The sequence below is a fragment of the Aptenodytes forsteri genome, unplaced genomic scaffold (genome assembly GCF_000699145.1).
Source record: "Aptenodytes forsteri isolate BGI_AS27 unplaced genomic scaffold, ASM69914v1 Scaffold100, whole genome shotgun sequence".
NCBI classification, from domain to species: Eukaryota; Metazoa; Chordata; class Aves; order Sphenisciformes; family Spheniscidae; genus Aptenodytes; species Aptenodytes forsteri.
In genome coordinates, this window is record NW_008796216.1 from 1,608,771 (window position 1) to 1,630,338 (window position 21,568).

Here is a 21,568-nt window from a genome sequence, read left to right on the forward strand (position 1 = left end):
TTCTGTCTCACTTCACTTTTTGTGTTCTCCGTTATTTAAGTTAATGCTTCCGTACTAGCCCAATTCCTTCCACAGAAGTAAACACAGCAACAACATTGTGGAACTAGCACGTAGTGGTGGTGTTGCCGACTATAAAAGGTTTACATACAGTTTATGCATACGAAGAGAGCAGTACTTGTGTGGAGGGAAATCGCTTTTATCAGATACAGCTGGAAAAATAAGTTTTTGACCATACAGGTCTCGATACATATATCGAGATATACTTCACGTATTTGTTTGCAATACCTCTTCCCACCCCCTGGGTCTGCCCAGCCTGTCTGCCGGTGTTGTCTGTGCAAGACCTATCGTGCGGCTGAGCCCGATCCCTGGCCAGAGCTGTGGTACTGCACGTCAACGAACATTATTAACAAGCAACAAGTGGCGCAGGGTGAAAAGCTACTGCAATCCAGCCGAGCTGGTGGTATGCTGCGTTGGAACAAGCACAAATTGATTCGAACGCATTTTAGCTGCACAGGAAAAAAAGACAAGTTGTTTTCTTTTCATTGGCTGTTTCTCACACAAAACCTTCTGTCAAGGACTTAAAACCACACTCGTAGCCTTTTTGTAAGCAGTCCCTGTTAACCAAGTTACAAACATAAAAGGGCAGAAAAAATTGAACAAGTAGACAGGACAGAAAAGTTGAATGAGCATTGGCTCTTCTTATTTTAATGAAGAAATATTTCAAGTTAATATCAGTGCATATTTAGAAATAGCATGTGATACTCCCAATGCCAAATACATCAGCAAATTGCGGTTTCAAAACTTTATAAATTAATGGCAAGAAAAAAAAAATTAAGATTAACATAGAGAATGAGGTTCAAAATAAACATCCTGTTTGTTTGTTGCACTGCGTCAATTATATTCCTGGTACTTAAACAGCAAGAAAGATCCAATACTTTGTGGTAATCAGGCTCTCCAAAATAGCGGTTATTTTTCTACAAATGAATTAAGCAGTTTGCATTTATTTTTGATGTATAATTAAATGTTATTCTTAGCTGTTACAAAGAAATTTAGTCATGTCAGAGTAAAATTTCATTCCATGATTGAAAATCACACTAACATAGGAACACTGCTTTCTGGTTATACCCACTGGAAACAGTCAGCTGAGAATAGGAAGAACTACATGTGAGCACATTTGGCTGTTACATAAAATGGCTTTTTTTTTCCCCCTCTGGTTTCACAGCCTCATAACAATACTGTTTTTCACCGTTGTTCCCAGTCATTGTTTTTAAAATGGTTCATCAACATATCCTGAATCAATCACCGATATAAATAACTCCAGTGACAAAATCCATTATGGAAGGACACAGAACTGCAAACTGAAAGTTGTACCGAATGATTTTAAGGTGGAACTGTAATTACTCTACAAAATTCTGTAAAAAAAAAAAACCAAAACCAACCCCACACAGTAAAAGCAGTCTCTTTAATTAACTGGCAATGGTGGAATCTGAAAAACTGAGTTATAATTTTAAAAGACATTTAACTCACAGTGGACTCTAATGCAAGACAAATCGCACTGAAGCTAAAAAGAGATGCACGTTTAAAGCTTGCAAGTGTGATATAAAAATATTTTCTAGTTCTTTCATTTTGATTCAGGGAGTCCAATTCCCTAATGGAAGAAGATAAAGTACATCCTCTTTCCTACCCCATCGCTGTACATATAGACAATTCCCTTGATATCAGGAAATGGCGCTTCCCCAACAAAAATACCAGCCATGGGAATCGCAGACTTTCTGGTAGTAAGGGTTTGTTGATTTTGCTTTTTAAAGTATATTTTCAAGCAGGTGAAATACTGATAGGATATGCATTTCTTTCACTACTAGTCTATTGTGCAAATCGTATACATCAACCCTGTAACTTCAATCCAACTGCAGTCTGCATCACCTAGAATGATGTGAGAATCTAGTGTGATATTACAGCATGGAGATGACTGCCGGATTATGAAACATCAGGCTAAATCAGATTAGTAGGAAAAGGCACATGCTTCGGATTTAGCAGGAACACCTGAAGGTTCCTCGTTACCATACCCTTACGCTCCTGAAGTTAAGAGTAATTCTGTGCATTACCCAAACGACAGAGTTTGCTTCCAGAAAATCGTGAGGTAACAGGAAACTTCTGCTTATGGCACGTACACACGAAAGGTCTGTGAGCTCAGCTGAAACTCTCGAGGCGCTAGGGATAACACAGACACAAGGTAGGCTACAGTCTGGTTAGGCCAGAAACAAAAACTTAACACTTCATTACACTGCATACAGTCCTTTTATGCACAAATACAGGGTGCGCAAAATAAGCTGTTTGCTCAGTAAAATTTAATGTCTTGCATATGTAAAATAATCAGCTAATACTGCAATATAATCAAAAATCATGCACTAGATAAACAGAGCTTCTTCCCCATGAACAGTAGTTCTCAGGAACATTTTATTCTGCTTCAGGTAACATCTCATGAGTTGCCAGCTTACACAGTCCCTTTTAAAGAACACAGTATTTAGCTAAAACTGAAAAGCAAAATTCAAAAAGAAAAAAAAGTTTTGAATTAGTTGCGATACAGCTGGGATAGATGCAACTGAGCTGCTGCAATGCACCAAAGAGTAACGAAAATTCAACATGAATATCAGAAGAATAAATATATACCCTAAATTAATCTCTGTAAATACATTCACAGGTCCACTTAAGACACCCTTATGCGTAACTCATACTTCATCAAATCTGCAGATAGAGGTGGATGTTAGTTCATGGGGAAAGCAATTTATCACGACTTGGTTTATCTGTCATTATTCCAGCAAAAATCAGTAGCAAATTTGAAAATCTACATTTATTTTCCCCAGACCAACCACACAGAGGCTTAAGTCACAAATTCTATTATTTCCAATGTTCGATCAATAAGGCTTTATTTACACTTTTTTACTATAAAGTCAGGAAAAAGTTTCGTGCAATGTGCAAGAAAAGACTGCACATTTCACTGACTGGAGACTAACATCTGCTTATGGTTTAATGCTAACCCACAGGCAACCAATTAAAGTCCCATATATCCATGTTTTTACATAAAGTTTCCTTCCAGATTCTGTCAGAAGCATACTAGCAGTCAGGCCACCTAAAAACAGCAAAGATGGCAAAGTTTTCTTGAGGCTTAGTTTGGAATGAACACTTTTTCCAGGGAACTTATTTCTTCTTTTAGAATCCTTCGCATCATAAAACTCTATTAGTAACCTACAAGCAGACAAAAGGAGATGGTCAAAGTTATGCATTAGCGTAAGAAGTTTTAAGCAACTTACTTTCACCCAATAACTGCTTCTAATCACACATTATTTAACAAATGATTTAACAATACGTAGCAGCTCGTCCGTAACAAGTTTAAGCAATCAGTATGCCTTAAGAATATGATGCATTCAAAGTAACATTGCACATCAGAGTACTCAACCTGAACCCTTGTGAGCAATAAAAGCAGATTTTCCGGAGGGACCGATTTTAACACTGAATATAAAAGTTGAAAAGAATCCTTTTCATTCAGCATTTAGCAAATAAGCCCAGACTACTGGGCAATATCGCAGGACAAAATAGCAACAGTTAATCACTGAACAAAGAAGGCAGGGAGGGAATTATCTTCATGAAATAAACTAATAACAAACGTGCAAGAGTAAAATGCCACACAGTTTAGTAGTAATTTTTTTTCTCCTATTTTTGAAAACCACTAATAAATGAATTTGAAAATTCTGGGGTTTTAAGTATTTCTAAATTCGCCTGACAGACTGCTTTGGTCCCAGGAAAGATGTTCCAGTCAACTGGAGTCTACAATGAGACACAGGTGATCAGGGTTCAATTTTGCTGGTCTTCACCAGAAGACTACTTGTGGGCCACTGGGCACCCTTTTATTTTATCTATCTGTTATTTGTCTATAAAATGAAATTCAAACTTTCTTGCCTCTCAAAAGTGAAGAAAAAAATTACTTAGCGATCCTGAACTTCTAAAACACTTTAGTAATAGTGCCACGTTTACAGATAGTCATGTTAACTTTTACATGGATTCAAAGATCACCGGACAAATGAATCTGTTTTTCACTTCTGTGGAGTGTGAGACTGGCAGAACAATTTTAAAGCAGAACATACCTGACGAACCAGGGAAATTTCTACCTCACACAATGTATTCAAAGATTTAGAAAGCAAACAGATTCAGCTCCCTTAAGCTGGACTTCAGACGTGGCAAATTAAACCATCATCTCTCAAACAACTGAAATCCCACATTTAGGCACAAGGTCCCCCAGGATCTGTTGCATATGCTCACTGGCGACCTTATCTGGAGATGCTGGAGGGAGCCAGGCACTTTAGGTCTGCCACAATCCAGAGATGCACAGATGAAACTTCTACTTCACCTCATTTCCCCAGTGAAGGTAGGTACCTCGGGGTTACTTGTGTTTTTATCCAATTGCTGTCTGACCGAAGATGTATAAAATTGTTCATTTTGGCAGAATAGATTAGATCAAGACCTGCCCCTTTCTAACTCTAACCTAACACTGATTACGAGGCTAGAATCAAACTGCTTTTTGCTTGCTTGCCTACCACGGGCATCTTACATTACTGGCTGTGCATGACTCAGCTTCAAAAAGATAAATGGAGAGTATTCAGATGAATGTAAGTCTCACCTGGAACATGGATTCACAGCTCTTCAGCCTAAGGAAGGTCTAAAACCCAGGAATCCCAACCTCCTGAGCAAAAGCTTTAACCACAAGGGTATTTTACAAAATATGCACAGGAGTACCAACACCACCTCTCTTCAGAGAACCCTACAGCTTGCACTGCTGGTAACACAGAAATCATGGGTATATCTGTTAATATAAAAGAAGACAGCTACTTTAAACAGAAAGTTCTGCACATTGTTACTCACTTATCCTTTATTTCAAAACGTTCATGAAGCCACCTTCTCATATACATCTGCTCTTCTGGAATGTCCTTCAGTTCAATTCGATCAATGAAGACATGAACTCTTGGGCATTCCTTGCAAAGAAACTCTAAAAAGAGAGCAAACCAACAGGACTGAGTTACAAAAACACTGTAGGGCATTTATTTGTCTAAAATACACCGAAAATTTGACCTCGTAGCTCTAAGTGCCTTGGAAGCCTAACTTCAGTTTTCAAAGCCTCCCCTCTTTATGTTTGGATCCTGAGTACTTCACTGAACTTAGAAACCATCTGGCCTACACACTTTGGAAATGGTGGCCCATTATCACGTGCAGCATGGAAAAATTGTCCTAAAATGCACCCTGCTAACTGTAAAATGCTGTGCTTGAAAATGTTACACTTCTACCTCAGCAGCAATCTACTCATTCTGTAGTGTGGGATGCAATAACTTTGATGTCGTAATGTTATCCAGCCTGCAATTTTGATTAAAGTTAGCAATCCTCTTTGCTTGTCCTTTTTGAAATCTGAATTTTGTTTGCTTCTGGATGACAAAATCAGAATTACAGTGATTTCCCAAAGCATCTCCAGGAGGAAGTGGGCTTCAGTTTAAGTAATAACCTATAATTAAAAAGTACAACAGGGCAAAGACTCAGAACAAAATGCTGCTTTCCATTTTGCATCCCTTCATTTTTCTTCTGTCTTACAGATCTCGAGACAGCCCTATTGCAACGCCTCTCCCCCATTTCCTCAATTCGTCCCTAGAAAAATTTAGCAAGCAAGCATTAAGCCAATTACAAACAAAACTCCATTACTCAAATAGCCTTGTGGGATTTCTTACAACTAACAAGTGGTAAAAATACTGCACGTGGGATGAAAAACCCACCAGTATTTGTGTATTAATAATCATTTGCATTTATCAGTAGCAAGGGGTATTGTAGTAATCAGCACCCCTGTACAAAGAGATGCATGGTGTGAGGATGGAAGTCCTTAGAAATTTGGACAATCTTCGTATTTTGAAAAGGGACCAGAAGTGCCTTCCTACAATACAGACAGGCAACAAATGTAACACAGACTGGGTGGTCCTTCTAGGTTGTTGACGTTTTTTGGACAGCACTGCAGATGTACAGAAGACTTTGACCCATAACTGTTAGGGATATCTTGAGGAATGACTGTGCAAAATAATGGTCACTGCATTTACATCTTTATTGTTGTCTGCCAAGCAGATATCCCCCTACTTGTTTTTCTTCTTTACAGGATTATTTATTTTTAAGGGCTTTGCTGTAAAAGCAATCCTTATCATATACTAGAGATTGCCTTAAAGAAATTTAAAAGCCTGTTCATGCAAATGTGTTTGCGTGCTTGTAGAGGGGGAGGGAAGGAGAAGAGATGAAGAGATCAGTAAAGTCTTATGGCATTTTGATTCAGGAATTTGTAAGGTGCTGCGTGCAATTTTGTTTAGATCTCAGGCAGAGAGCGCCCTTCGCTGAACCGCACCGTAGCGTAACGGCAGCAACGTGGCCCATGCACCATCAACTCAAGAAATGGCTGAGGGCTTCAACCAGAAACAAGTCCACCTCTTAGCCATGGAGAAGCAAACACAACTGTCACTAAAGTTTCTGGTAAAACCGCCTCCTAGCTACAGCTATTAGATGGCAGGCAAGTTAAGTATTTGGAGGTCTAGAATGATGGTAGGTATAGAGACTGTCTTCAAGTTTATGTGCAACATTTTTACTAACCACGAAGAAATCAGTGCTCATGTATCTGAAAGCAGGTTTTTCCTCTTGCTTTTAATGATAAGGATTTTCCAGATCTGTTTCTCTGAGGGTACTATCCAGGCCACTATATGAAGGTCATTCACTATATGAGCACTTAAAAACATGCTATTAATATTTTAAAATGACAGACGTATTATCCATGTCTTAAATGCTTATAATGTTCACTGATGTACAAATCCTCTTTTTGAGTGGCATTACCTATTACCTATTTTGCATTCTAAAATATGCAAAACTGTATCTAGAAAACAAATGCCTGGAAGCCAGATGATACGGTCTTTTTTGTACTAGACTCCTATAAAAAGCATCTATGCTATGCATATTCAGCTAGGGCTGAAGATCTAGCTTTAAAAGATATTTGAAACATTCTGTGCATTGTATAGTGTATGTTTCTTTTACTTCGTAGCACATATGCTTCTGTATAGGAACAAACAACTCTTTCGTGATGTCATTTATAATCTCAGTTATAAATTATTAAGGAAAATTATAAACCAAGCAAAATTCTAAGTTAGATGAGATAGCATTATTAATAGCTATATGGTATTTTTAAAACTAATGTTATGCTGCTTATAAAAATATTGATATTTGGTCATTTAAAGACAGCAACAGAGTACATTATCAATAATAAGCTCTAGTTAACAAAACAGGAATAAGACATAAGTATTTCAAAAGAAAGACCTTCCCCCACCTCTACAAATCTGCTTAGAAAGCAAAAAACCCTCCACAAATATCTAAGCGTTGCTGCTGGTTTTCTACCTTATGCCCAAGTTCCAATGCAAGTTGATTCTTACAACATCCCACACTGGTCGTCTTCAACCAGTCTAAATTGAGTCCCCATATGTGAAGATCCTAAAACTTCACCTTAATTTCCCACCTTTGTAAATCCCAGTGCCTTTCTCCACAGCCTCATCCTCCCTTGCAGTTTGAGACTTAGTACAGTCTCGCTGAAGGCTGTGGGATCTGCAACTGCAGGTGCTCCCCTAGAGAGGATCATGACTCCCACCCATCGATTCAAGGCCATTTTATCCAAAGCCTGGGCATCCACGACATCTGCAGATGACATTGTAATGCATACAATCAAGCTAGTCAGGGAATCTGACTAGTCTTTAATTATCCAATTCATGTCAGGGTTTAATGCAACTAATCCTTTTCTTTTTTTTTTTTTTTTTTTTAGAGGCACAATGTCACTGCAATCACGTAAGAACACCAGTGGATAAGAACAATATATTGAGAGGTTGGTTTTGAGAAGAAACAGCTGGATTTTATCACCACAAACTCTAAAGGTTTGTGGTGGTCCCATGACCCTTAATTTCACATTAGCTTAACTCCCCAAAGACTTACGTAATTAAGCTAAGAAACAAAATCTTATTGAAGCAATTTATTATGTGCAAATTACATCCAACTTCAGGGACACTAGCCCTTAAGGCCAAAATCTGACAGGCTTTTCAGATCCCTAAACTTGCCAGAATTTGTTGTAATTAACAGCAGGAACAAGCAAGCCTGAACTTTCTTTCAAAAGACAAAACCTAAGTGCAAATCATGCATGATAATCAAACATTATATTGGGGACAGCATTAGTCAATCAAGAACTGAGTATGATTTGGGTTAAATGAACACTAACAACTTCTGTGGGAGCCAAGTGGACTGACTGTTGTGTGGGAGATAATTTCCTAATAAAACTTTCTATCTGGCTAAATAGCAGATACAAGTGCAGAATGTTTATAATGCCTCTAGTGACCAACCACAGCAGAAGGAAGGAATTGAAAATAATAACGTGGATCAAGCATTTTTTGTTCTTAAACTGTGACGTTGTGGCCCTCCTTCTGCAAGACAGGGTTCACACTAACACAGGACTGACGGGTTCAGTGCAGAATTAGGATTAATGAACAGGGTGCAACAGTCTCCAGGAAAAGAATCGGATCCACAGAGTTTTTAATTGCAAACGAACATTTTGGGAGGGTGTCTTGTTCGCTGGGTCTTCCACAAAATTCTACCAGTATTCAACTCCTCACCTTCAAAAGCCAATTAATTCTGTTTTAAATTACCAGCATTACCAGAGAAAGTGAGGGAAGGAGAGAGGGTCCAAAGCATAGATGTACCTGTAACTGAGAAGGGACATACAAATAGCCTCAGACCACCTTCCCCTTAATGCTACCACAGAAGTTCATTCCACCACTCCAAATTATTTGCCTTGCCCCTTAAGAAAGTTGTGACAGTGGCATTACACTCAAACAGATATTCCAGTTTTCAATTACTAATGAAGTCTATTTTTAGATGCACTTTAAATATGATAGCAATAAAGTAGCTCAGATTTCAACCTCCTACATTGGCTCTTTTATTGCAACGTAATTATTGCCAAAGACCTTCAAAATTAAGAAAGGACAAACTGAAGCCTGACATAGTCATGACCACTTAAAGAGCCTCCAATTCTCTCCTGTTTTAACAGATTTCAGTAATGTTTGTGATAAATTGAAAGTGATATCACAGGAAACTGAAATCTGAATAACTTATATTTATTCTAAGTAACTAGTATTTCAAACTTGTAAGAATACGCCTCTTCAGTAACAGAACACTGCAAGTTGTGGTGCATACACAGGCAAAAACCATGATAGCAAAGATATTCCTCTCTGAACTGTAGATGCTTTCTTCACTTTTAAAATTTTCATTAGTCTGGACTTAAGTGTTCAGGTACCAAAGCAGTTCGTAAACTATCTCCTCCTCAAAGAAGTAAATCCCATCTCTCCACTTTCATTTACTTCGTACACCAAATTAACAATCAATTGGCAAAACAAACATAAATTTAAGTGCTGCGTTGTTTCTCAGCTTCATGCTTTCCATCACCTCAAGTTGAGCTGACAGGAAACTATTTCACAGCTTGCTCCAACAAAATAAAGCAGTGGTACAGCAAAGCGGCACTAGACGGGAAAGCAAACATCCAGGGTACGGCGAAGGTTGTTTAGACAGGTTAACCTGAGGAGCAGTGGAGGAGCGGGCAGCACCAGTACCTGCTGGTACTGCTGATGTAGGGAAGCATGGAGGGGATGTTCTACAGGCTAAATTCAAGCTTGCAGCCCGGAGACAAGCCTGGGACGTGAGGAATAGCACTCTCAGAAATACTGCCAATCCCCTGTGCAACGCCCGAGATGGATGCAGAGATCAGAGCCTCCATCCATCCACAAGGGACACAGCATGGGGAGTAAGCACCGTAGGAGCTGGGGGACCTTCTGAGAGAAGAGAAATGGGACGCACCTGAATCATTATTAAGGTGCTGGCAGTGAAAACCGAAAAGTTCTTAGACAGCATTTCAACTAGCAGTTGGGGAAAGTGAAAGGTCAGGAAAAGCAACCTGTTCGGACTGATGTAACATATGAGGTGGATGTGACTAAAATTCAATGTGAGGGCAAAATTCAGAAGTGCCTCTGCACCAACATGAGAAGCCTAAACATGAAGACAGGATAACAAGAATTATTGGCACCAAGAGACTACCCCTGTAAGGCAGGTATCCCAGTGACCGTGAAGGAGCGTGCAACGTTACCAGGCTACCAGATTTATAGGAATGGCAGAATCAGATGTGCAGGTGAGGGAATGGTAGTGTGCGTGATGGATTATATAAAGTGTAATAGCTTTATATAATAAGGAGACAGAAGCACAATGAAATCCTTGTGGATGGAAATCCCAGACTCTAATAAAATATATTTTAGATAGATATATTAAATGACTTCCTGGTAAGTTTGATAATAACGATCAGAAACTGAAGCCAGACTGAGCGCTGCAAGTTCAGGACTGGTAGCAGGAGTGTGAGATTCCAGCTACCTTTATCGAACTGCATCAATACATCCATAAAAATAAAGATTGTTTTCCTGGAACAACTAGTTGCAAAACCCACAAGAAAAGATGCCATTCCTGATGTGGTCTTGAGTGGTGCACAGTGCTAGTGAGAAGTGCTCTGCAACCACAATACAATTAATTTCAGTGTTGTAGGAAAAGAGTCTACAGCACACAAACGCACAATTAGAGGAACCATGTAATGGGGGGGAGGGAAGGCAAAGCGTCAAAACACCCTAAAAGAAAGAGTCGAAAAGGAGGCAGCCTAGAGGCTGGTAAAAAAAACCCCTAAATACCAAACCCCAGAAAACCTTGCATTAGAAACCCAGGTAAAAGACGTGTAACACTACAAAAGAAAAAGTCTGGGTGGGTCTGAAACCCACCTGTGTGGCTTAACGGGAAAATTAAGGAGGCTACCACTATATTCCTACCTTCTCCTCTTTGAGGAATGGAAAGCTTGTCCAAATAAGGAAAAGCCACAAAACCGCTCATGCCAAATGTAAACATAAAATTAAGAGGACTAAAAAGGAACTTGAAAAATGCAAAGGACGCTCTAACAATTTTAACTTTTTTGAATTTGTCAAAAGCAGTAAACCAGCTAAGGCACTGGTGGGACTGCTGGATGACAAAGGTGTGAAGAGCAGCACTCATGGTAAAGTATAAGCCCATGCAAGAGAAGCTCAAATATTTGTTTGCGTTATTCTTTCTTGCTGAAAATGTTTGATTCCTACACTACCATTGCACTCTTTGTACCAGATCACTCAAAGGAACTAGATCAATAAGTAAACAGACAGAAAGTATTAGACTAAATAAACAAGTTAGATGTCAGGAAGTCACCAAAACCAGACAGCATTCATCCAAAAGCTCTCAAATGTGGAATTTAAAAACAAAGATGTGTAACCTATCATCACAAGCAGCCATTGTGCCAGAAAAATGGAGAGCTTCCCTTCTACATACAAGGGCTTTAGAGATGATGCTGGGAAATACAAACCAAAGAGTCTTACATCCCCGATAGCAGGGTCTATAATAAGATCACTAAGCACAGAGATAATCACAGTCTGTTGGAAAAAAGTTGGCGTGGATTCTGTGAAGGGAAATCCTGTCTCACCAATTTGCTGGATTTCTACAACAGTGTCAAGGAGCAGGCAGATAAAGGGGATTCACTGGACATGATATATTTGAATTTTCATAAAGCCTCCGACAGGGTTCCACACTGAAGGCTATTAAAGAAATTAAGCTGCCATGGGATTAGAGGAAATGATGTTTTATAGACCAAAAGCTGCTTAAAGCAGAAGAAGCAAATGGAAGGACTTAATGGTCACTTTTCAGGATGGAAGAGACACAGCAATTGGGGTCCTCCAGGGATTGACGCTAGGACTGATTTTATTCTGTGTCATGACTGATGAGCTGAAGAAGGGAGCAAACACCGAACCCTCCAGTTTTTCACATCTTTTTCAGAAGATCCTAAGCTCTTTTGGGTAGTCAAATGCTGGCTGAACTCCAAAAGGACCTCAAAGCTGAGCAAACAGGGTGAAAATGTGGCAGCTGAGCTTCAGTGTAAACAAACACGGGGAAAAATAATGGAACCCTCCATTCACATCTTTTTCAGAAGATCCTAAGCTCTTTTGGGTAGTCAAATGCTGGCTGAACTCCAAAAGGACCTCAAAGCTGAGCAAACAGGGTGAAAATGTGGCAGCTGAGCTTCAGTGTAAACAAACACGGGGAAAAATAATGGAAACCCTGAGTACATGATGCTTAACTTGGAATTGGTGGTTATAATCTGGGAGTCACTGACTCTTCTCTGAAACCATCCTCTCATTGTGCAGCAGCAGCCCCAAATCCCCCCAAATACTGGGCAGCATCAACAAGGACATTGAGAACAGGGCAAAGTGAGTCACTTTGCAGATATATAAAAAGATCGTGAATCCACATTTTAAATACCGTGTGCAGGTCTGGACTCTGTATCTCAAGGAGGATGTAGTGAACTCAGAGAAGACCACAGAAAAGGCCAACTAAAACATTTAAGGAGAAAAAGCACCTGCATTACAAACAAGGAGAGATTAAAAAGGCCGAATTTTCAGTTTGGAGAAGGGAAGCAGAGGGAAGGGTATGACTGCTTACCAAAAAAAAAAAAATCCTAAAGATGGCAGATAAGAACTATAACTCAACAAATCCTGCAAATTCAAGGCTAAATAATCACATATCTGTACCTTCCTAAAGATGCCCAGATCTAAAGAATCTTTTAAAATTATTATTAGAAAATGGTACATATAGTTTTCTATGCTGGTATTAGCACTGGAGAGCAGCAGACTGTTATTGTAAGCTGTCTTGCTGAAACAAGATGGTATTTGATGAAGACCCATAGTACTTGTGCATTGTAGTTCACTGAAACAATCTTCAAGTGGCTTTAATCTGTTATTCTAACAGATGCATTCTAGCCTTTGTACTGCTCTATAACAATTTATGAATATTGTCTGTTGCCCAAGTTAAGCAGGAGGTTTCCTACAAAAGCATAACAGTTTTGATCAACAGGGGGCCAGCAACAAAACCTGGATCAGGTTAGGTGTGTGGATTACATCTGAAGGGTCTCCCACTGCTGGTAACTGAAAAGGAGCGAATTTAGGAGATATCTGTGTCTTCCTTGGAACATTTTTAAAGTTTCAGAAGTAGAAAAAAAAGTTGAAATATGCAATTAAAAAAAAGGCAAGAAAAGATACAAGGATTGGACCAGTTCAAAACAATGCTCTCTCCAGCAAATAAACAGGATCTGTTAGGAACTGTGCCAGTACTGCTAGTATTGATGTTTTTGCCTTTGCTTCAGACAGTCTGTTTTGATAAACAGAGAACAGTACCACAAACGGAGTAGAAGAAAAGGACTCTGATGCACAAAAAAAGCAGAAATAAACACAGGCTCTCAAAAGCAGCAACATATTTCTGGCCAAACCTGACAGTGTGAAGGAATTAAAGTTGTTTTTGTTATCCTCAGGGTTTAGATACACTTTTGCATAAAGATCAGGAGTTCCTCGAGCTGTTGTACATAAACGCTGCCTGGGGAGCTGAATGCTTCCTCTCACATGTGTATGAGGCCCAGGGCGCAGGGTAATTTTATGAATCTCCAGTGCAAATACTTTCAAAATCCTCTTCGTGTAGCAGAGGTTTTCTGATGACTGCTTTCTCATCACAAATTCCCAAAGGGAAGCTACAGATACCTACCTTCAGTAGGAGCTGCTTGAGAATAACCGAGATAGACAAGGTCCTAGTTTACAATCAGAGGAACACACACTCTTGGCTCGCAGGGATGCTGAAGGGGGTTATTACCCCCATTGAGGGGGTGTTATTAACATACAGATGCGGCGCCCACAGGTGTTTTTGATTTGGGAAAAGGAAGAATCATTTACACTTGCATTATTCTTACACTCCTCCTTAGGCATCCAAATTTGGTTGTTGGTGGAGACAAGAAACTGGGCTACGGGGACTCCAAATAGTCATCTTTACCTCCTTGTTTTGAGATAGGTGAAGAAACAGAGGTGCTACTCATGCTCAGACTGACCTTCACGTTCTCCAATTTTTGGAGTCCTATGAAGAACCACAGCAAGGCCTGCATACATGCCCATAAACTGATGCTGCTCTTCAGTGAAATGTCATTATTTTCGAGCAGAAGTACAATGTTTAATTGTTACAGTATGAAAATACTTTGCCTTTAACCAGACCGTCCTTATCTGCAGAATATTGATGCATATGTCCACATCTGTGTTCAAAGTGCCATTTCAAATAAGTCATCCACAAATTAACAGATAGGCCTTCGTGTTACTCAAACTACTTTTAATAGGAAATTACAGGGGTTCTAAAATGCGAGATCTAGCCCTATGGAGGACAAGTGAAAATGCATTCAGTTCAAAACTGAATGATAGTTTATTTACTTTGTGGTACCTGCTGAAATCATGTTATTAAAAAAGTTGTATTTTAGTATTTTACACAAAATAAAATCAGGGTTTTCCTTTAAAGGAAAAATGTATGATAGAATATCACAGAACTACCTTGCCAACTAGTGTTGTTATCAAAATTCCTCCAAATATTTCAATGGAAAATTGACATTTTGAAATATGAAAGGTAGTTACTTAAATTTTGTTTGAACAGATGCAGAATGACAAGTTCTTGATGTGAGATTTACTATACATGTCAAAAAGCCATCCCACACTTGATGCAAATTTCACCAATGCTGATGTCCAGCCTCAGTTCTAATCTGCATCCTTTCTTCGGTTGCTCTATAATAATTGCCATTTACTTTTCAATATTCTTTCATGCAATAAGAACATGACAGCTAGAGATCTGAACAGATTATTAGTCATTTGATGACTATAAATCTTACTTTGGATTGTTTTACATTCCTGTTAGGATTTATCAGTTTATTAATTTAGTTTTTTAATTCTTTCAACATATCGATAACCACGTGCTTGTTATCATTCTTTGGACCTTGAAAGACAATGGATGTGATCAAATTTGGGCAACAGACCAGACAAAGACTGGTTTCTATTGCTCCAGTTTCTTTTCTATTGTCCTGTACTTCACTGTCTAACTGGGTCCTAACAAAAGTGCAAGCATTTGGAAAAGTGTAATTTCCCCTAGGGAAGTTAGGCCAGTCTGACCTCCTCAAATTATACCGATCAAAGTGATGTACGGATTTTCAGAAATGCACACATACATATGCTTTCAAAGTGTCTGTTCTGGAATTGATATACAGCAGAGTCAATAATTCTCAGGAATTCCTCTGACTTCTTTAAGACAGAGTCTACATGTACTTGCTATTTTTATTCCGTGTTTATCATTGTCACATGTTGCTATTTCACACACTCTTTCATCTACAATGGCCAGATAAATACCATCTGGTTATGTTAAAGCCTTCAGGCAGAATAATAAAGATGTAGATGTGTACATAATGGTCCTTCAGGTGCCAGAATGACAACAGTTCCCACGTCCCACGAGACCTGCCCCTTAACACCAGGCAAAGCTGGATGTGAACACTGAGGACATTCATTCAGAAGGGGGAAAACTAGGTACTCATTCTTTCTTCCCAAGCTTATTTCTACCTTTTACTTAATGACAGTGTAGTAAAACAATATCAACAAATCCAGCACAAGTTTCTCTTCTAAATAGTTCTTCTAGAATTCAGTACGCGAGGTACACTTCAGCTGTGCGGCAGTGCCCATATGATTATTTGCATCTTATTCCACTGACCACAAATAAACACTGTCTAGCAGCATGGTCCTCCCTAAGCAGGACCATCACGTTCTGTCATTAATGATCTGGACAAACCATCTTTAGCAGTGAGAGGGGAGAAATCTGTGGGAAATCGCTATTCTTTGGAAAGGCTGCCATGTGCAAGACAAGCTTCCACTGGAAACGTACCGAGATCCAAACTTGTTGGAATGAAAAGGAATGAATAATGAATAAATGGTAGGGAAAAAACTGCATCCATTGGTCACAACTGGATGTGAAGCAACAGCGGAAAGCAACATCCCTGTCTAAAGCTAATCTAATCTTAATCCCTGTCTAAGACTAATCAAATTTGATGTCTTCTAAAACAAACAACTTGCAGCTGGAAAGTGCCAACAAAACATTAAAATGCATAAATAGTGACAAAAAGTTCAACACATTTGAAAGGATATACTATAATAATTTGCCTGCTCTAAAAAGGTACCATGCTATCAGGTGTGCCTGGCATTCACTGCTCTTCTCAAAGCACTAATGCAGAAAAGATGGTGAATGTCTATTTTCCAGTTGCTAGTATACTATGTTTTGTTTTAATCCTGTTGAGCAAGTCAACATTATGATATTTAAGCTTGCTGGACTTAAGAAAAAAAAAAAATCCAATTTTGCTAAGAAAGACTATTTACACTGATTACTATTACTTTGCTAAGAAAGACTATTTACACTATATTACAAAATTTAAAATGCAATTAATTTTTTCTTCAGAATTTTTTTCCCATTTACAGTTTACTAACACAGTTTCTCAGATAAAGCATGGTAGTACTACTCACAGTCATTAAAATGTTGCTTTTAACCTGCTCTGTTTACTACTGAAGACAGCAGCCAAGAGCTGACCATATCCCTGGGTAAGTATGGGTTTTTCCAGAAGCGGCACAGGCTCTTCTGAGGAATTGAGATTTATAGAACTGAAAGTAAAATGCATTTCAAGAAACACATTATGTCTGTGTGGAATTCAGATTTCATTCACATGGGAAATGTCATACTATGGGAAATACAGTCCTCGAGTAAAGTTCTGTTTATCAGAAGTTTGTTTTCCATGCAATAAATTTCAATCAGAGTTGCTAGATTGAAAAAGACACGTCAACCTTATCTTTTAAAAATTACCAGGATTGTACTGTCATTTTATTCCGATGAGAATGAAAAACAAAATTCTCATTCAGCACTGACAAAAATATGAAATGTTCATATGAAATGCACACATGAAAATGACACTTTATAACTCATTTTAGTACTGTAAAAGAGCAATAATGCTAAAAAATCTCAAATGCATAACAACGTGCAATTCAATTCTTGTTATATCATATTCCTGAACAGACCAATTGTTGGACTTCTGCATAACAAATGGCGAAATGATCTTGACCTCTTAGAACAGAAATTGTTTTTCTTCCACTTTGTGTCTGGAGGGCCTAAAAGAACGACAGCTACGTTCCACACTGTAATTTATAAAGTGTCCTTAATCTACATAATTTATATTATATGGAATACATGTGACTGCCACAATAGCGTGGAATGCCCTGGATGGATATTTCATTTATCTACTCTGTAATGGGTAACAACTGGTTGGCTGCACTTCATTCTGTGTTACTGCTTTTATTTTTACCCAAGGCTGAGACAGTAATTACCCCAGCCCTAACACTAAGGGTGGCTGAAAGATATGCCTGGACTGCCTGCTGTGGAGTCTCCAAAAGGCTGGATGTGGAGTAGCCACCCCAAACCATCTGATTACCACTTGACACCGGACACAAGAAACAGCCAACAGGGAAATTCAGTTTGTTGGTTCCCTTTCCATAATTATATCATGCTTCATGCAAACTGGAAGGTTCAATAGGTGAAGAGGTCTTATAAGGAATTTGAACATTTGCCATCTTATCATTAGGTAATGACATTTTAATAGTTTAATTAACCATCAGGCAGTGAGAAGTCCAGCATGAGAATGGTTGAAACTGCCTAATAATTAAGTCATGAAACAAAATATGCTGCAGGGAAGGGGAAACAATCCTATTTGTTTTGAAGGGGGTCTTGAAATGGCTTGGGTGACAGGACAAGAGGGAGGCTGCCCAGTCTTCAAAGGAGTCTGTAAGAGGGTCATAAGGTATTTAAAAAATAAAATAAAAAAAATTTAAAAGCTTTAAATAATAAAATCTGTAAAATCAAGTTCAAAAGAAAATTATAAATAAAAAACATTAAATCATAAAAAGCACTTTTGATATTTAGCCATAAGAAATGCCTGTTGGGAACAAAACGTACATAAAATAAAACCATCCTAAGACCTTACAGTACAACACAAGTGTTGAGTTAATACACAGTGTTAACAGTTTTGTTGCTCACCTATCCAGAAGAATTTTTTAACAGGGCGAAAACGTAAAAATAGACAATCCCAGAACTTCTAAGCAACTAGCACCTGGAAGAAGTTCATGTGAACTTTACACTACCTCAAGGAGTTACACCTGCTAATGAAGTGACATGGAAACAGCCACACTACATATTATTTTTAGCAGCAGAAGGAACACGTGCCAGTGACGCCGGGCCAGCTGACGAGCAGGGAGTTAGCTAAGAAGTTCCCTGCAGGTCCCTCAGCCAACACTGATCCCTTGCCCAAAAGTTTGAACAGCTCTGTAGAACTACTGTGGCTTTTTTCCCCACTTGGTATCAATAGTGCGAAAGACTCAAAAGTACCGCTTTGAGCCAGCTAGCAACAGACAGTCGGGCGCAGATATGGCTGAGTAACACGTCAACTACAATTGGAAAGAAAGATGACTTCTGGCCGTCCAGTGACAGTGCAGGTAAATGAATTACTTTTTAAAAAAAAAAAAAAAATCAATCCATCACCAAGCACAATCAAAAACCAGCAAACTCTGAAGCTCTCTGTCCCAGAGTTTTCCCCAACAGAAACCCCAGAACTTATTTTCTGGTTAGATTACTCAAGGAGCATACAACTAATTTACAGCATTCTCTTAAGGTGCTGTAGGTGGTTTAAAATACTACAGCAAGTGAAGCCCACTTGCATAAAATGCTGTTAAGTGTTTGTAAGGTTACTGGGTATGTGTAGCAATTTGAAAAATTGCTAGTAAAATGCTATTACTACACATTTTCCCTTTAAAAATACATGCATTTCAGCACTTAGATCACATGTACACATATGTAGCACAGCAGAGTGAAAGAGAGAGAGAGAATTTACGATGACGCCAAATCCCAGTGCTAGAAGAAACATGAAGGTAAATGGCACCTGCTGCCTACGGCCCCAAGTTCATTTTAACTCCAAAGAGCACTCGTGTGCAGAATTTGACTACAGAAATATTCTCTGCGTGGAATAGGGCAGGGGAGGGCAGCAATGTCACAGGTAACTATTGTAAAGCCTAGTCACTGATGAACAATGCCCTACCAAGGTATGCTAAGATGGCTGAAGCATTGTGGAGATTATCGTCAGAGCGTTACGAAGCACCTGAAGTTGGTTCTATATATTAACAAGCATATGGCTGTAGCATGTCTAATATACATCAACTCACCTGTCATAGATGGTGCCAGTTTTCTTTGCCCTTTGTGGTCCACAGTACCTTCATAAGCTACAGTCACATCATACACTGCATCCAGATAGTCTTTCATTGTGTCAATGGCTACATGAGTTGCCTTCACGCGTGGTGTTAGCACATGCTTTAATATAGCAAGTCCTAAGGGGGGGGAAAAAATAATTACAGTGTTTGAAAGTAAACTGGACTACATTCACAAAAGAAACATCATGCCCAGGAACTCCAGAACCCCCACTCAAAATCACAAAGGGTCTATTTTTAATCTCAATTCTCAGTTGAGAGAGAGAGTGTGTGCACACTGCATATGCTCTACTGAGCACATGTAGAAGATGAAACAGAAATCCTAAAGGATATTAATGACAAAAAGGCTGCTCAACAAAAGAGTCCTTTTTACAGCTCCTGCTCTAGAAGCAGTGATGGTTTTAATGTGGCTCATAAGCGATGAAACAGCACTTCTCTTTACTGTTTGTTTGTCCCACTGAGGTAAAAAAAGAGCAAATTAACTGAGAAATACTAAACGCACAGGACATCGCCTCCTGAAATTCTGTATCAGAAACAGATTTGGTAGGTGAGGCATAAGCACAGATAATTTTAACCACATCTAATGCTCATCTGGCATTTTACTTCCGAAGGACAAACCAATTTTGTCAACATCCTGAATCCTAATACTGCCCCATGGATGGTAACAAAAAAGTGGTTGTCTTAAACTACACATGCTTAAACAGGATGCTACATTTCTCCAAAGCTACCATGCTATCAGAAATTTCAATATGTTTTGTTATTTTGTACTATAGATTCTAGCTTTCCTTGCTTTTGTTTCCTTCTCCTAATGGCACATTCTAGCATGTTAGATATGGTTACTCTGAGGGCGTTCACTTCAGGGAAGAACAGGGGAAAGCAGTTAGACTCAAGACAGCTTCAGCCCACTGACTTGCTGCTACAGAAAATGGGACATTCCACTTTATCCTTGCAGTTGTTTCCTTTACCACTCTCTTCTGCGTACTTGTTCCTGCTGCTAACCTTGTATTGCTCTGGCACCCATCTCCCAGTGGCCGATTTAACTCATCATCCCAGCAGAAATCTAAGCAGGGAGGGGGAAAATATAGCACCGAGAACAGACAGCAAGGAGGAAACCTTCTCTGTTTCCCAGCGAACAACATATTACAATTGACTTGGCTACTAACAAAACCATAGTCACAGAAATCAACTGTTGTCCTTAACCATCCAGGCCAAGACACAGAGATGTGTATGTCAAGGACACAAGAACGTCAGGTTTAAGAGCACTCTGCAAATCTTAACAACAGTATTTCATATCCATGTTTGCTTCAGCTGACCACTTCCACCTAGAGCATACTTAAGAACATACAAATACACTGGGCTTGAAAGTATAAACTTTATTCTATTTCCAGAATTTTTATATACAATGACTTTCAAAATGAGAACAAACAAACAAAAAAACCCCCCAAACCTCTTCATGATCTAAACACAGCTCTTCCACACTTACTTGAAAGTGCTTCTAGGAAAAAAAAGTGTATTATGCAAAAATTTTCACTATTTTGCTATAAGGTATGTATCTTTCTCAAAGAGAAGTATCAGAATAAAATCGCAATTATTCCTTTCTAGCCTTATTTTTCATTGGCTTACTCTTCAGTCCATTTTTAAAGAACCATCCATTGGTGCTATTGGTTCCTGATAGATGAAGCAGAAATTTTTCTAAACCAAAGTATTGTGGTGTTGCTTTTGGTATCTCTCTGCTTGCAAAATCAATTCAAAAGATATTATATTACGTCCTGATTTTGTACTGAACTTCTCTCCCTTGTTGGGCAAAACATACTTTGATCTAAAATTATAAAAATATCTATTGAACGCTGTAAGATAATGCTAGTTTCTAAACTGCTCTAATATTCTTATAGTTGAAAATTTCAGTATAAATAATTACCTTGATTTCTTAATATTTGCTAAGAATCTCCTTGTCTGAACACAGAGATAAAAGGTTATTTACTAGCACTCCTTCTGAAGTCATTGTTCTAAGCTTTACCGGCAATAGCGATAACTGTCTATGCAAAATGTTATATGGATCATGTAAATATTTTGAAGCATAACATGGTGGCAGTGTTTTCTTAGCTTGTGAACTGTTACATCAAACAGCTAATTATGTTATGTTTCCAAATGTTTACTCTGTAAATGAAGCACTGAATATTCCAGTGTTGTGTCAGCAACAATATTAGTGTGGACATTCCACTCAT

The 21,568-nt window shown here is 38.7% G+C and overlaps 1 protein-coding gene across 1 annotated transcript in view; it reads right to left on the minus strand.

Annotated features, from left to right (window-relative positions):
* Window positions 1-674: 674 nt before the first annotated feature.
* Window positions 675-21,568, minus strand: part of AGPAT5 (1-acylglycerol-3-phosphate O-acyltransferase 5) — a 62,611-nt gene continuing 41,717 nt past the window's right edge. Inside the window, exons 6-8 of the mRNA XM_009288571.2 lie at window positions 19,302-19,463; window positions 4,918-5,041; window positions 675-3,246 (exon numbers count right to left, since the gene is read on the minus strand). Coding sequence (XP_009286846.1) covers window positions 3,021-3,246; window positions 4,918-5,041; window positions 19,302-19,463 — 512 coding nt within the window. The 3' untranslated portion in view covers window positions 675-3,020. The remainder of the gene's footprint in view (window positions 3,247-4,917; window positions 5,042-19,301; window positions 19,464-21,568) is intronic.